The following is a 15,647-nucleotide window of genomic DNA, read 5'->3' on the forward strand; positions in this document are numbered from 1 at the left end:
GAATGAGGCAGAGAGCTTCTGCCTCCTGAAATCATCTTTCACAGCTGCTGCTGCACTTTTAGCAGCTGATAAAAGCAAAGACTGAGTGGAGTAGGGCCTGGAGCAGCTGCTTTGTGTGGAGTGGGCTCCTTTGTGCCAAAACACAGATAAACCCCAGTGCTCTTGCTATAACTGATGCTGGAGACAGCGATGGTTTGCGTAGTTGTGTCCTTATCTCTTTACAAGTCAAGGTTAAAACATCTGTGCTCACTGACTCAAAGGACGCAGCTCATTTTGCTACACTTCAGTCTTTCAGAAGGTGAGGATGCACTAATACAGAAATAGTAAGTTCTGAAGTATTTTATTCATCCTAAAAGGTCAAGAATATGAAAGTCAAAGCAGGGGTGATTATGTGTTATATTCACTGCCACTTGGAAGTGTTGATGGGGACAGCTGAGCTTGGTCTCACTCCCTGCAGCCAGCATAGTTGGATTTAAGGACCAGTTCCATGAGGAGCATTCATGCAAGGGTGGACACTTAGACCTGCTGCAGTGCTGGCCTGCTTTTGAGTGTCAGACTTAAGATTTCGCAAAAAATAAATCACTTAACTCGTGTGATCCAAGAACTTTATTGATGCAGCAGGCACTTTACACTGAAACCAACCCCACAGTCCAACTAGTCCGTCGAGTACGCAACCACCATTGTAACAACCACTTCTCCCGCCCACAAGCTGTCAGGGTCTTGCATCTGCCCAGGCCACAGCTACCCCGTGAATCAGCAGCACACGCAGGATTCTGTCTCACCACGCTTGGATAAAGCAGCATCTGAAAATACCTGTTCTATTACAGTAATAGCAGGCAGGAGTGTGCCCTCTCTCTGCCTTTTAAAGAGGGATCAGGAGAATGTCTTGGCTCCTGTATGTGATAGTCGGAATATGCAGGAATACCTTTACTCTGCCCCCACCTTTAAGGTTAAGAGCATTCCAAGAGGTTTCCATAGTATTTCAGTAGATTGCAATCTCTAATAAAGATGGACCAGTGTAATTTCAGCTCATTCCTTCTTCCGAGTCCAAAACTGATCGTCGTCTTGGTTCAAGTTAATAGTCTTTTAAACAGTCTTTCTTGCTGTAAGAACTCTTACTATGGACCCTAGTCCACCTACTGCTAATGCCTGTGGGGATGGGAAAAGGAGACAGGTTACACAGAGTCACTGTGGTGCATGCAGAGGGCATCTTAAAAGAACAATTAAGTGTTTAATAACAGAAGAGTTTATGGCTCTTCTCTAAAAACTTAACTTTTCACCCCTTCTTTTGCTCTCAAATCTTTAACAGTTAATTGGGGAAAATCTGTTTCTCTAGCACGTGTGGCCACTACAGACATTTTAAATCATTTCGTTTAGGTACTGAACCACTGTGCAGTGTCAGGATGAAACCAACACTGCCTGCAGCGAGCCCACGAGGCTCAGCAGCAGTGCTGCTCTCGGTACGACTGCTCCAGCAGTAAATACACATGACAGTGATCTCTGACCCAAATTACTGCAGTACATATATAGCAATATTCTTTAAATGTACTCTGTGATGTAAGAACCAAGGTACTGAAGGGTAGACAAAACCAAACACAGTAATTCAGTAACCCAAACCCACTAAATCTGAAGGGAAATGACACTCTCCAAAATCCACCCCCCTGTTGGATGCAGAGAAGGATACCAATGTCACATGCCACTGACAATGCAGAATGTCTCACCTCCCATATCCCTGAGTGGGAAAGGGGAACAGGCCCCTTCCATTTCATCTGCAGATGGATATGATTATGAAAACCTAAATATTAAAGCTGACTGCTTAAAATGAGGCATTTACTCTGCAGACATAATTCAGACGCAGCCAGTGGGTTTTACAGTGTCTGAAATGAGAACAGCAACCAACAGTCCAAGGCACCTCGCTGTGTTAGGGAAAAGGAACACAAAGCATCCATCTGGAGCAGAACCTGCCTGTGCTGCAGCAAGTGAACATTCCCAAATTCCCAGACCCGATACGCATGGGGACAGCAGCCCTTTTCCAGAGGACAGACTGGTACAACTGCAGAGCAGCTGACGCCTCTCTGAGCAAGCCACACGTCCTACCGGTAGTGCCAAGCAGCAGAGCGGCAGCCAGGGTGTAAACCCTGCCCAGCCCACTGCAGACCTGCCTTGTTCCCTTCGGAACAAAGAGGACGGGATGCTGTACGTGTGCCTACGTGCTCCAAGCACTGTCACCTTTCCAGTCGGGGTGGTGTTGTGTAACGTTGCACACTGGCAGCACCCACCCATGGTTACCTGAAAACAGTCTCCAGTGGAAACAGCAGGAGAAAAGTGACAAAAACCAAGCAGAAACCCATTCCTTGGTGTCTTTGGAATTCACTCCTCCTGCCCTGTCAAGGTCCTGGAAAGCCAGTGACAGCTGCCAGCAGCTGGACTCAACTTGAACAAGTTCTATCTTTACACACCACAGGAAAACACCCGTATCATGTGAAAACAGCACCAGCGTTAGCAGCACCTCTATATTACAGGGAGCTGCAGCGTTCCTAGGGATCAGTTTTCCAAGGAGGAGCACTGACAGCTGGTGCTGCAGCTGAAACCACTGCAAGCTGGGGAAGATTTCACTTGAAATCCTGCCGGGGGGTGCCCAACACTCAGCTGGTGAACACATCCCACCCTCCCCTCTCGCAACACGCATTGCACAGAAACACGAGAGGATGGCTCCGGATCCCAGCGGAATCTGCCTGGATCTCCAAAGCCTCTCCTGTTACTAAATCCTCTTCTGAGCTGTGACATGTGCTGCTAGCAGCCTTCAGCTGATGAAAACTGCCAGGCCTGAGCATCCCCTTGGCCAAGCACCTGGCTACAAAGGAACACTGCCCCTGCACCCTCAACCAACACCTCCTCTGCTCTGGTTCTGTCCCCTCGGTGGGGCTGGCCACAGAAGAAGGCACAACGCTTCCTCCAGGAGACTCTGTCCTGCCCCAAGTCTCACCTCTCCCCTTGGCTGGGGTTAAAGACTTGAAATGCAGGCAAAGCTTAACAAGTCCACGCTCAAAGAGCCCAAAGGGAAACAGCAGTTGCTGTGCTCCTCAGGGACGAGCCCCTGCCATCATCTGCTGTTCTCACCACTGCTCTTTCGGAAGCAACAAGGACCCTGTGGCACACGGCTGAGCCGAGAGCACACCAGACACGTACCTTTTCATGCCACTGAAGTAATATTGCACTGCTATTTTCTGTTGGCTTTTCAAATCCTTTATAAATGTACTTCATTAACAAGTCAACGCCGTTTCTGTCTAAGGAATTCACCGCTTGTTCTATTTCGCTGCTTTTAAAAGATGTGAGGACTTTAAGCATGGTTCCCTGGGCCTGCTCCTGTGAAGACAAGGAAAGGAGAACATAAGAACCAGCAAAGCTGGAAACGATCCCTGGACTTGTGTTTGTCAATGGATGCTCAGAGGGCTGGTAGCTACACTGCAGGCTGTGTTAGTGACATATTTCACCTGAGGATTGAGGAGGGAGAAGAAGGAAGGGGTGAACACACAGGGATTGCCTGCACAGCGTATCACTGTGTCTCTCATTAACAGTACAGGGGCTCTGATCGGATCTCTAGGGTACCACCATGGCACTGTGGAGCTCCCCAGTGCTCCGCCACCCAACCCACAGCCCTGCCCTGCCCGGTACCTTCATGGCCTGGCTCTTCATGTTGGCGGGGCTGCTCCGGATGGCCGTGTGGAAGGCTCGCAGCGCGTCCCCTGTGCAGCACCGAAGTCAAGGACTCATCCCTGGCAGCGTTCAAGGCCAAGTTGGATGGAGCTTGGAGCAACCTGCTCTAGTGGAAGGTGTCCCTGCCCGTGGCAGGGGGTTGGGACTGGATGAGCTTTAAGCTCCCTTCAACCCACACCGGTCTGTGGTTCTGTGACTCAACCGCTCCACCGGCAGCTCCGCGGTGAAGGTGACGGACCGGGTGTGTGTAACAAGGCCGCGGCGGAGCCGAGCGAGGCGCTCCAGGGGCCTTCCCCCGCCCGCGGCGCAAGCGCTCGGCCACGGGCGAGCGAGAACGCGGCGGCACCTCCGCGCTCCCCCCCGCCCCAGCCCGGAGGACACCGGGGCCCGTCCTCCCCCCCACCCCGTCCCCGCTCCCAAAGGATATTGCCTCAGCAGCGCCTCCACCTCGGGCCCGGCGTCGGGCTCAGCCGCCGCCGCCTCCTCGGGCTCCTCCACGAACCGGTTCTCGTCGTACTGGTCGATGTCGAGGCGGCGGAAGCGGGAGGACAGCGTGCTCCGCGCCATGCCTCCGCCGCCGGCCCGTCCCGCCCCGGAACCGGACCCAGACCCAGCGCCGGACCCACCCCGGAACCGGAACGACCGGGCGAGCCCTGCCCCAGGCAGAGGAGGCGGGACCCGGGGCGGGCTGATGCGGTGGTACCCGCCCCGGGGATGGAGGGATGGATGCATGGATGGATGGATGGATGTGGGGACACGGGGGATACGGCGTTAGGACAAACACACGGCATCTGGAAAAACTCAGAACAATGATTTTAATGTACAAACCCCATCGCTGTAGCAGGTCGGTGCGTTTGGAACCGGGATCTAAGGAAAACAAAATAAACCCGGGGGGATATGCGGGGACAGGGAAAAACAGCCCTTCTTGGCCACGTTATCCACGTAAAACAAGCGGTGACGGGATGCACAACCCCCGTCACAGCATCAGGCAGGAACTTTGCTGCTGAAATTTCCTTTAAAACTTACCAAAGGGAAGGGAGAGCCGGCGGGAGCGAGGCGCTTCCCACCCGGAGCCACGGGAATGGCTCATCTACACCCCGAAATGCGCGAGAACTACATGCAGTAGTATAAATCTCAAGGACATGTTACAAATACTCTGAAATTAATCTAAGGGTAAAGGGGAAATAAAACCAAAACAACTTGCTACAGACACCATCATACACAATAAATTTAGATAATTTAAAAATAAAAAAGGCAAGAGGCAGCATTTCAGCAGCAAAGTGCTCGATAAAAAGTATATTGTAAAGGGGACGGTACAGGGGAGGAGGGAGGCAGCAGGCGGGGAGGGCCTCAGAGGAAATACGGCGTGGTTGTCCTGGGAGGAATTACACGTTCTGAATCCGGGACTGCACGGAATAGCTTTGGTTCTCTTGTATTTACATCTTTAAAGACCATGATTGAGGCGATATTTCCACAGCGGTAGCAGTAGTTTGGAGCCGACCATACCGTTACCAATTTCTCATCAAACATGAATTTGTAGCCCTCGTGAACCAGCTGGTGCGCTCTGCAGATGAGCTTTAAGTTGTTGATGTGGACAAACTGCAAAGGGAAAAAAGGGAGGTCAGACTTCCCTGAGCTTCCCTGTGCCACTGAGCTCTGGCTCAGTCCTTCCAAAATGTGCTGTGGAAAGGATATGGAGGCAACGCATGCCATGAGCACAGTGTTTGTAAGGTGGCTGACACTGAGGCTGGAGAGGTCAGCATGTATTAGCCCTGAGAATCTGCTCGCCTGTCTTTAAAGTACCAAAATCAGGAATTTTTAAGAGAAATGGTGGGTTTGTTCTCTTAAATCCTTAGAGAAGCATTTTGCACAAAGCCCTGTGATACTCCTGGGCCTCATCACATTACACTTTAGAAGCCAGATCCGTATTACCGCATATTTAAGTTCACATAGCTCATTATTCCCAGCCGGCTTGAGCAAACCTCCTCCACCATAACTTACCTGCAGCCATGTTACTGCTGTTCACCACCCTGCAGTGCCCTCAACCCACCCATCGACAGGGCACGTACCAAACCGAGCTGAACGCTTCAGCTGATCTCATACCTGCAGTTACTGCGTCTTGCACACGACAGCATCATTACCTCATTCGTCACCTTCGCACCGAAGAGCCAGCCTGCTCCTCGCGGGCTGATGGCCCATGTGTCGACGTCTTCTGGGTCAGACCAGACCAGGTCACAGAAGGCGCCTTTGTGAGGAATTTCTTGATTACGTTCAATGGTTCGAATTTGATCGAGTGTCTTGATGTCTGGAGAGAGGCCGCCGTGCACACAGAGGATCTGCTCGTCTATTAACTGCAGGGAAAGAAAGACACACAGGCACAAAACACTCAGTATGTTAATCCAGACCAATGCTGCCTGTGTGACCCTTCAAGGTCACCAATTCCAGCACTCCCAGTCAGACAGTCTGTTGTGTGTTTTGAACGTGGTGTTTACACTTACAGCCGCTATCGTGAGCATGTCAAAGACTTTGGTACAGTATCTCCAAGCATTAGCATTTCCGTATTTGGTTTGGCACTCATCTGTTAAACAGAGAAATTCCTTGACGGATCGGAAGGCATTAAAACAGCGAGATCAGAGGCGAACGCTTACAGCAGAACCTGCAAAGTCAGGCCTGTGACAGAACCCCACGGGGAGCACTCGGCCCTGGGGAGGGACCCTGGATCCTGCTGGACTTCACTTTCCACGCGACACAGAGAAAACAGGGTTTCGTGCAACACAACAACACTTCCACTGGGAACTGACCCTCAGAGAGAGCAGCCCAGGGCTTAAAGCAGCAGATTTACACAGAACTGAACCAGCCAGGGCTTAAGGGGCAGTACAGTAACATCACGGCTTTGTGTGGAACCTTTCATTACAAGAGCAAACCACATCCTGTGTAACTGTGTGCTCTGAAATTGAATGTAGGACCAGAAAACACAGATACCAGAAGAGCAACGAGACCCGGACAAAAAGACATTCTACTTCACAAACACAATGTTAACAAATGACGGGAGCCCACTTCCCCTCTGGTCCTAGGAACACCCAAGGCAGAGCTGCTTCCAAGAGAGTTCCCAGGGGAATTACACGTCCGCCCCCATTCAGAAATCGTTTGGATAAAGACTTACCATAAAATCCATACACCTGTGTTATCTGCCTGCTCTCGTGATTGCCTCGCAACAGTGTGATACGATCGGGCCACTTAGCTTTTAGTGCAAGCAGGTAAGTGAAAGTCTCAAGACTATAATAACCTCTATCTACAAAGTCACCCTGCAAGTCAAAAACATACTCATAAATGGAGAAACAGCAAAACCGCACAGTGTTACAACCATTCTCAATGTGTAAAGAACCCAACACCAAAGGAAAGCCGGGATCTGCTGGGATCCACTGGAACATGCTCTTTGGTCACTCGCAGTTTGACTCTGCTCACCCAAGGCTGCCCCAACCCAAGACCTGACGGGTGCCGGGACACCCCTCGCGATGGTGGGTGCTGCTGTGGGACGGGCAGAGCCTCATTGCAGAGCTCGAACTCAACACAATGAACCCCAACAGCACAAGCCAAGGCAGCGCTGCTGGGCGAGACCAGGAGCTGGGCGAGCCCGCGGGGATTCAACCATTAAACCCAGCACCCGATAGCGAAGGGGGAGCCCAGCACCCACGTACCATGAAGATGTAGTTGGTGTCGGGGACCTGCCCGCCGGTCCGGAACAGCTCGCACAGGTCGTAGAACTGCGGGGGGGGGGGAAGCGGACGCCTGAGGGCCGGCCGCGGCGGCGGGGATGGGGAGGGGTGGGGGGGGGGCGGTGCGGGGCGGCCGATTGGCGGCGGCGGCAGCGCCGTTACCTGCCCATGGATGTCCCCGCAGACCGTGACGGGCGTGGAGACGGGCTGCACGTTGGACTCCTCCAGCAGCAGGTCACACACGTAGTCGCAGAGGCGCTGCGGGAGGAGGGAGGGTCAGCGCCGGAGCCGGGACAGCAGCGGGACCCCCCCGCCCCGGCCCCGGTGCCCGCCCGGCCGCGGCCGCACCTTGAGGTCGTTCTCGGGCAGGTACTTGCAGAGCCGCGCGATCTCCACGTACTTGTCCAGGTCCAGCGGCGCCATCTTGGGACGGCGGCTCGGGGCCGGAAGCGGAGCCCGACACTTCCGAGGAGCGGCGGGGACGTGCCCCGCGTTCCGCTTCCGATTCCCCGCCCCGGGGATGGGTCCCCAGTCGCCGCTGCCGCCGCTGGAGCCGGGGCGCCGCCCGCAGCGGGGCAAGTGGTGAGCGGGGCGGGGAGGGGGGAGCGGGCGCGGCCCCGGCTCCGGCTGAGCGCGGCCCCCCCCCCCCCCCCGCAGGTACCGCCTGTCGCCGCGCGGGGACCGGCCCTGCGGCCGCGTGGGCCACGGCTGCGTCCTCCTGCCGGGCGGCGGCGCCGGCCGCGTCCTCATCCTCGGCGGTGCCGACCCCGGCGGCGCCTTCGCGGACGCGCACTTCGTGGAGCTGGGTGAGGACCGGCACCGCGGCCGGGCTGGGCTGGGCTGTGCAGCGGGGCCGGTGCTGACCGCGCTGTCCGGTGCCCGCAGGCGCGCACCGATGGACCGCGGCCGGGTGGAGCGGGCTGCGGCCGCGCTATGAGCACGCCACGTTCGTGCCCGCTGCCGGGGCCCCGCGGGTGTGGGTCTTCGGGGGCGCCCACCCCGCCGGGAACAGGAGCTGCGTGCAGGTGCTGGACCCGGGTGAGTGTGAGGGCCGGGCGGTGACACTGCCGGGTGTCTCCGTGGTGCCATCACTTGGGATGGGAACAGAGGGGAACACGTTGTCTGTTCCCCTGGTGATTGCTGTGTTAATCAATGTCTTAATTAGAAATAGGAACCTGGGAGAGCCCTGAAGTGAGTGGGGAGCAGCCGCTGCCCCGGACGTTCCACACGTCCTCAGCAGCTGTAGGAGAGCGTCTGTACGTGTTCGGAGGGGGAGAGAAAGGAGCAGAACCGGTCAAAGACCAGCGGCTTCATGTGTTTGACACAGGTACCTCTGGACATGTAAAGGACCCTTCCGGCAAACAGCAGAACCCATCCTCTGTTGCGTTTCAGATTGTTAAGGGACATGGAAATGTCAGGCCCCTGCTTTGGCTACAAGTTTAAACAGAAGATGTTCCTCACTGCACTGGTCTTTATTTAGTCAATGGGAGTTTGGGCTAAAGTGGCGGTGTAAAGCTCTGGGATGAGGAATGCCATGGGAGATGGGAGTGGTTGGTCCCATTTGCCCAACAGCCAGTTCCTTTCCATGGTGGCATCATCCTGTGCTGCCCTATTCATTCTTCCAGCCCTGCACATACGAGGATGGGTTTGCTTTCCAGTTTGAATTAACGTGTCCTGCTACTGGGTGACCAAAAAAGCACATGGAGCTCCAGTAGGGCCATGTTCTTTGGTAGCACAAACTCCTCTGCAACCCTGGTGGAGGTGCTTCAGTGGGAAGCACTGGGGTTCTCTTCCTAACACATGTGTACCCCCATTTACAGCCACCCTGACCTGGTCCCAGCCAGATACTCACGGTGACCCCCCTTCTCCTCGGCACGGACACATCGTGGTTGCTGTTGGGACCAAACTCTTCATCCATGGAGGTTTAGCTGGGGACGTGTTTTACAATGACCTGTTCTGCATCGATACAAGTGAGTATGGACAGAAGTACCACAGAGTGATGCTGCTGTGGGATGGGTTTGGATTTGGGGGACCTTCTTTCTGTAAAATCAGCTCTTAAGTGCTTAAATTACCCAACTTGTTTAAAACAACAAAACTTGTGGGGCTCTGTAATGTATAACCACAGCTGTGTTCTTTTTCCAACAGCTGACATGAGGTGGGTGAAGATACCAGCCACCGGTGACATCCCGGGAGGACGAGCATCCCACTCATCAGCCGTGTTTAAAGACCACTTGTACATTTTTGGTGGAATAGGTCCAGAGGGGACACTGGACACCATGTACCAATATCACACAGGTAGGAAGGCTTTGCCCTGCTGCAGAACGGTAAATGCCACTCACTTGGAGAATGCATTACCCCCTCTGCTCGCAGGCTTCACCCCTGGTAGGTGGTATCACTGGCCTGCAGTTACATCTAGTCCAATGGATGGTGCCCCACTGTGCTCTTTAAGGCTGTGAATCTACATTTAAAGGTGCAAATTGTGTTTTTGCACTGCAGAGAAGCAGCAGTGGACACTTCTACAGTTTGAGTCCCCTCTGCCTGCTGGGAGGCTGGACCACGCCATGTGTGTCATCCCCTGGAGGGGTGGGAAGAGTGAGAACAAAGGAGCTGCCCCTGGGGAAGCCACAGCTGGTTCCCTGCCGAAGAGCCAGGATGAGGGGCATGCTGGGGACACAGTTGTGCATCTGCTGTTGGTATTCGGTGGGATGGACACCCAGGGGGAGATATACGGGGACTGCATCGTCAGCCTGATCGAATAGCAGAGCTGTGCTCCTGCACAGCACCAGCCTTTTCTACACACTTTTATACTGTTGGGTTATCTCTTTGCAATAAAGAAGTTCTTACCCTCAAATGGATGGCGCTCTGCTAACACTCTCCTGAGGCACGGCGCTGTCTGTATGTGATCCTGCTGGACACAGGGAGAGCAGCTGCTGCAGGAAAGCTTCATCCACTGGTGCTTGGCAGCAGGTTGGTGCAGTTTGAAAGCCTGGAAGGGCTCACACATCCGGGTGAAACTCACATGCTGGTGGCAACAGAAGGCAACTCACTGCAGAGCCACGCTGTTATCTGGAAGCAAGCTTTTGGGAGAATGATCTGAAATAGAGCTCATTTTTAAAATTGAGTGGATGAAAATGATAGAAAGTGGCCCCCACACTAGGGAAAAGGTGACTTGCTGAGTGGATTTGAGGTGTTAACACAGCTACCACAAACACTCCTGCTGTACTCAGTTCAATTTACCTACTCCCATGGCTGGGAGAAGGATTATGGCTAAGTAGGAAGACTGAGTTCCAATTAGGCTTTCAAAAAAACTTTAAAAGGCTCATTTTCAGTCTTCAGAAAATAGGTCCATTGTGTCCCATGAGACCCATTAAAGCTCCTAAGCCTGGTTCTAGTACTGCAGGGAGGTGCAGCTCAGCTCATCCCTCCTGCCCATGCATATCTCCAGTGCAGGCAGCTCTGCAGGCTGCAGTGAAGCTGCACCAGGAGACCAGCCCCACCAGCAGTTACTCAGTGGCCACTCCCTGTCCTTACAAGATCTATAAAGAGCAGACAGAGGTTGATGCGCACCATTACACCCCCGAGTCCCCATTCCACCCAGAGAAGCTGCAAGGGAGGTGTAAATCCCACCTGAGGGGAAGGGTAGAGCTGTTACCATCCATTCACCTTGCAGGGTTTGAACCTTGCGGTTCAGGACAGTCCATGTCCTGGTTAAAAGGGTAATAAACGGAGCTAGAGCAGAGTCCAGTGTAAATAACAAATTTATTGTGGTCACTTCAGGTAGAAAAGCTCTACACCAAGCTCACATGACCGCGTTGTTAAATAGAACGTTCCACTGCCAATACCTCTACACCCATTTGCATTTACACTCCCCCCCACGCCCCTTCCCTCCCCAGACATTGAGCAACTGCTAACAAAAGCAGTATACAGCCACTTCGGGCTAGCGTTTCCAGCTCCACTCACGAGTGAAGATTCAATGTTACATTCCAATTTAAGAGTTCAATATTTTAAACAAGTGTTCCTTAGTCCAATATATACACAACAACATTCGGAAGTGCCAGTATCTACAACTCATCCTTCTCTGCGGCTTCCTCATCACCAGGGGGAGGGCCTGCGCTGCCATAGAGCTTGCTAACAATTGGCTGAACAACCTCCTCCAGCTCCTTCTTTTTCGCTTTGAAGTCATCAATGTCTGCATCTTGATGGCTCTCCAGCCACTCGATCTTTTCCTCCACTGCTTTCTCTATTGTTTCTTTGTCATCAGAGGACAGCTTACCACCCAGCTTCTCTTTGTCCCCAATCTGGTTCTTCAGAGAGTAGGCATAGCTTTCCAGCTCATTCCGGGCATCGATGCGTTCTTTCAGCTTCTTGTCTTCCTCAGCAAACTTCTCAGCATCGTTCACCATCCTCTCGATCTCTTCTGGCGTGAGCCTGTTCTGATCATTTGTAATGGTGATCTTGTTCTTGTTCCCGGTGCCCTTGTCCTCAGCCGTGACACGGAGGATCCCGTTCACATCTATTTCAAAGGTAACTTCAATCTGGGGGACACCACGAGGGGCAGGAGGGATTCCAGTGAGATCAAAAGTTCCCAGAAGATGATTATCCTTGGTGAGGGGACGCTCGCCTGGAAGACACAATGAGACATGGTTCTGGTTTGTACTTTGCAAAGCTGTGAGCTACACTCTTGGTAAGGGTGAGGTTTTGATGCCAGCCTGACATCTGTCTGAGCACCTCCTGCAGTTGGAATGCAGCCATGGAAAGACACATGAGAAATTCTAGTAACAGCTTTTGCTGCAGGTGAAGCAGCTTGATCAGAGCCACTTCAGAGAGCTGCCACTGTACCAAGTCCTCCTCTACGAGGACGGATCCATGAGCATCTACAAAACACCTACAGCATTTAAGACAGCAGCTGTGTAGGAGGCCTACAGACATATTCCTGCTGTCACATGGACTATCCAAGTGACACTCACCTTCATATACCTTGATGGTCACAGTGGGCTGGTTGTCAGAAGCTGTTGAGAAGATCTGAGACTTCTTTGTGGGAACAACAGTATTTCTTGGGATCAGCTTAGTCATTACACCTCCAACAGTCTCAATGCCAAGTGTCAGGGGACAGACATCAAGGAGCACCAAGTCACCTGTAACAGATCAAAGGTAAGAGCATGACATAGAATGACTTCAACTGGAAAGAAACACAACAGCCCATCACTGCCAAGAGGATCCCGAGGCCTCAGAGGCATAAAAATTCAAGGATTGGAAGAGAAATGAGTCCTCCTGCGTTTTTCCATAACCCAGATCCACTCAATACTCCCCCCCAAAGCACAGTAAAAGTGTCATTACCTGTATCTTGGTCCCCAGAGAGGACACCAGCCTGGACAGCAGCGCCATAGGCAACAGCCTCATCGGGATTAATGCCACGAGAAGGTTCTTTCCCATTGAAGAACTCTTTAACGAGCTGCTGTATTTTGGGGATGCGAGTAGAGCCACCAACAAGAACAATCTCATCAATATCAGACTTCTTCAGGTCAGAATCTTCCAGAACTTTCTGAACAGGCTTCATAGTGGAACGAAACAGGTCCTGGGAAGACCAAACAAGACTGTAAGGCTCTCTGCCCCATGCCCAGTCCCCAGTTACACAGTCTGAAAGCACAAAGGCCAGACCTGAGAGAGGAGGAACATCAGCTGGCTCATGACCAGCCTGATGATACCTCAGCTGTCACTAACACACAGCCCCAGCTACCCCAGCAAGGAGCACCTGCCTGCTTTGCAGTGCAAGCAGGATGTTATTTATACTCCAAAGGGCAGTGTCACTGCACATTTGCAGCGATCTAGTGCTGAGGCAGTGGAACTTTGCCTTTCTAAACTTACCATGTTGAGCTCCTCAAACTTGGCTCGAGTGAGCGTCTCCGAGAAATCCTCTCCTTCAAAGAAGGATTCTATTTCAATTCTAGCCTGGTGCTGGGATGACAAGGCTCGCTTGGCTTTCTCCACTTCCCGTCTCAGCTTCTGCACTGCTCTGTTATCCTTCCTGACATCTTTCCCAGTTTTCTTCTTATAGAGCTTGATGAAGTGCTCCATGACACGCTGGTCAAAGTCTTCTCCACCCAGATGAGTGTCACCATTAGTAGCCACCACTTCAAAGACTCCATTATCAATTGTGAGGAGGGAGACATCAAAAGTTCCACCGCCCAAGTCAAACACGAGGATGTTCTTCTCGCCCTCTCTCTTGTCCAATCCATAAGCAATGGCAGCAGCAGTTCTGTAGAGGGAACAACCAAAGTGAGGACACTGGGACCACCTCTCCCCAGAGCAGTGGGCAGGAGGGGTCAGGATACTTACGGCTCATTGATGATACGCATCACATTCAACCCAGCAATAGTACCAGCATCCTTCGTGGCCTGGCGCTGAGCATCATTGAAGTAGGCTGGCACAGTAACAACAGCGTGTGTAACCTAAGGAGTAAGAGATAGTTTTGTTACAGAAAGCAAGCACACAGATTGTAAATAACCACAATGCTGGCAACAAGCAGCCCACTGTTCTTCAGAGGTGAAAACCCACCATCAGCTCAGCCCACTCAAATGGGCTCCTGCAGGGACCAGCAGCATGAGGCACATTTAGGATTCAGCCCACCCATCTTCAGTGTTGTAGAGCTGCTGCTTTACATTCTTAGTACTAATGCTCATGAACTTACTTTCTTCCCCAAGTACGCCTCTGCTGTTTCCTTCATCTTTGTCAGGACCATAGCAGAAATTTCTTCAGGAGCAAATGTCTTTGTCTGTCCACCTCCAACATCAACCTGAATATGTGGCTTGGCTTTCTTTTCAACAACCTGAAAAGAACAACATATACTGTCCTATTCACCAACTCACAGAATTACTCCTTATTGCCCAAGTGTTTCTTTCCCTCTGGAAGTTAAGCAAAGCTTTTATTAACAGACAACTTCAGCACTAACTAACACAAGGAGCTGCTGTCTATATGCCACATGCCTGCACCCTAACTCTCTCGGGGGAGGGCTGGGGAACCGCAGGGCTGCTCAGAAGGGCACCACAACCCTACTGGGGTTACTACCTCTCCTGAGGAGAACTGTAGGTTCCCCCCACCTCCTGCGTGCTCAGACCCACCTTGAAGGGCAGGTACTTGATGTCCTGCTGCACGGAAGGGTCATTCCAAGTGCGGCCGATGAGCCGTTTGGCATCAAACACCGTGTTCTCAGGGTTGGATGTCAGCTGGTTCTTGGCAGCATCCCCGATCAAACGCTCCCCTTCGGGCGTGAACGCCACGTAGGACGGCGTGATGCGGTTCCCCTGGTCGTTGGCGATGATTTCCACGCGCCCATTCTTGAAGACGCCCACACTGGGGGACAGCGGAACCGAACCGTCAGGCGGCGCCGGGTCCTGCACCCCCCCTTCCGCTCCTCAACCCCCCCCCCCCCCGGTACAACCGCTTCCGGGGGCCCACAGCCCCGGCGGCTCCCCCCCCCGCCCCGCGGGCCTAAGGACCCAACTGGCTTCTATCTGCCCCCCCCCGCCCCGCGGCCGCTCCCCACGTACCACGAGTAGGTGGTGCCCAGGTCGATGCCCACCACCGTGCCCACGTCCTCTTTCTTCTCCTCCTCCTCCTCCGCCCGCGCGGCGCCCACCAGCAGCAGCAGCGCCAACAGGACGCGCCTCATGTCGACCGCTCGCCGCCCTGCGGGAATGCGCCGGTCACAAAACGGAGGCGCCAAACGCGGGGTCCCCCACATCCCGTTCCCCCCTTAGGCCGCCTCAGGCCGCGCCGCCGCTGCCGCCGCCGCTGCCACCGCCGCTTACCGTGACCTCCGGACGCGCCGCACCCCAACTGCTGCTGAGCGGCCAGGCCGCACCGCCCGCCCTTATATACCCTCCGTTACTCCTTCGTGGAGGCTCGCCATTGGCTGCACAGCCCTCGCTGGAGCTTCTTCATTGGTTGGCTGCTACTAAGCTGGCCTTCCTTGATTGGCGAGAGTCAGGCGGTTCCTCTGACATGCCTGGCGCGCCCCCCTCCCGTCATCTTATTGGTTCACCCCGCCGGCGGCGCGGACCTATCAACAGAGAAGCATGAGCCAAGCGGAAGGAGCCTATTGGCTGGGGGCGGCCGTCATGGCGAGGCCGGGGACACGACCGGGGTGGGGTGGGGGGGGAGGACACGTTCTGGAAGTTTCCATGGTTACCGGCCCCAGTTGGCGGGAGCCCACCA

General features: G+C 53.6%; 4 protein-coding genes across 5 annotated transcripts; 1 reads left to right on the forward strand and 3 right to left on the reverse strand.

The window, feature by feature from the left end:
• Window positions 1-587: 587 nt before the first annotated feature.
• On the reverse strand, window positions 588-4,462 carry ARPC5L (actin related protein 2/3 complex subunit 5 like). Its single transcript, XM_030507383.1, has 4 exons — window positions 4,145-4,462; window positions 3,676-3,748; window positions 3,190-3,366; window positions 588-1,149 (listed from the first exon to the last, which is right to left on the reverse strand). The coding sequence occupies exons 1-4, from the start codon at window positions 4,447-4,449 to the stop codon at window positions 1,087-1,089; spliced, it is 618 nt and encodes a 205-aa protein (XP_030363243.1). The 5' UTR covers window positions 4,450-4,462; the 3' UTR covers window positions 588-1,086.
• A 51-nt stretch (window positions 4,463-4,513) lies between these two features.
• PPP6C (protein phosphatase 6 catalytic subunit) lies at window positions 4,514-7,928 on the reverse strand. Its single transcript, XM_030507382.1, has 7 exons — window positions 7,782-7,928; window positions 7,596-7,691; window positions 7,416-7,481; window positions 6,881-7,022; window positions 6,216-6,295; window positions 5,859-6,068; window positions 4,514-5,316 (listed from the first exon to the last, which is right to left on the reverse strand). The coding sequence occupies exons 1-7, from the start codon at window positions 7,854-7,856 to the stop codon at window positions 5,068-5,070; spliced, it is 918 nt and encodes a 305-aa protein (XP_030363242.1). The 5' UTR covers window positions 7,857-7,928; the 3' UTR covers window positions 4,514-5,067.
• A 1-nt stretch (window position 7,929) lies between these two features.
• Window positions 7,930-10,284, forward strand: RABEPK (Rab9 effector protein with kelch motifs). Its single transcript, XM_030507380.1, has 7 exons — window positions 7,930-8,015; window positions 8,091-8,239; window positions 8,319-8,471; window positions 8,599-8,760; window positions 9,254-9,403; window positions 9,579-9,728; window positions 9,930-10,284. Exons 1-7 carry the CDS (start codon window positions 7,954-7,956, stop codon window positions 10,190-10,192), a joined length of 1,089 nt encoding a protein of 362 aa, XP_030363240.1. The 5' UTR covers window positions 7,930-7,953; the 3' UTR covers window positions 10,193-10,284.
• Window positions 10,285-11,173: 889 nt separating this feature from the next.
• On the reverse strand, window positions 11,174-15,310 carry HSPA5 (heat shock protein family A (Hsp70) member 5). 2 transcript variants are annotated; one of them, XM_030507368.1, is made up of 9 exons: window positions 15,242-15,310; window positions 14,981-15,119; window positions 14,552-14,783; window positions 14,122-14,259; window positions 13,770-13,882; window positions 13,299-13,689; window positions 12,771-13,008; window positions 12,401-12,568; window positions 11,176-12,054 (listed from the first exon to the last, which is right to left on the reverse strand). In XM_030507368.1, the coding sequence occupies exons 2-9, from the start codon at window positions 15,100-15,102 to the stop codon at window positions 11,495-11,497; spliced, it is 1,962 nt and encodes a 653-aa protein (XP_030363228.1). In that variant the 5' UTR covers window positions 15,103-15,119; window positions 15,242-15,310; the 3' UTR covers window positions 11,176-11,494. The 2 variants fall into 2 exon arrangements, with proteins under 2 accessions (XP_030363227.1, XP_030363228.1); XM_030507367.1 differs by lacking the exon at window positions 15,242-15,310 and having other exon boundaries at window positions 11,174-12,054; window positions 14,981-15,179.
• Between the last annotated feature and the right edge of the window lie 337 nt (window positions 15,311-15,647).

This window comes from Strigops habroptila, chromosome 15 (assembly GCF_004027225.2).
Source record: "Strigops habroptila isolate Jane chromosome 15, bStrHab1.2.pri, whole genome shotgun sequence".
NCBI lineage: Eukaryota > Metazoa > Chordata > Aves > Psittaciformes > Psittacidae > Strigops > Strigops habroptila.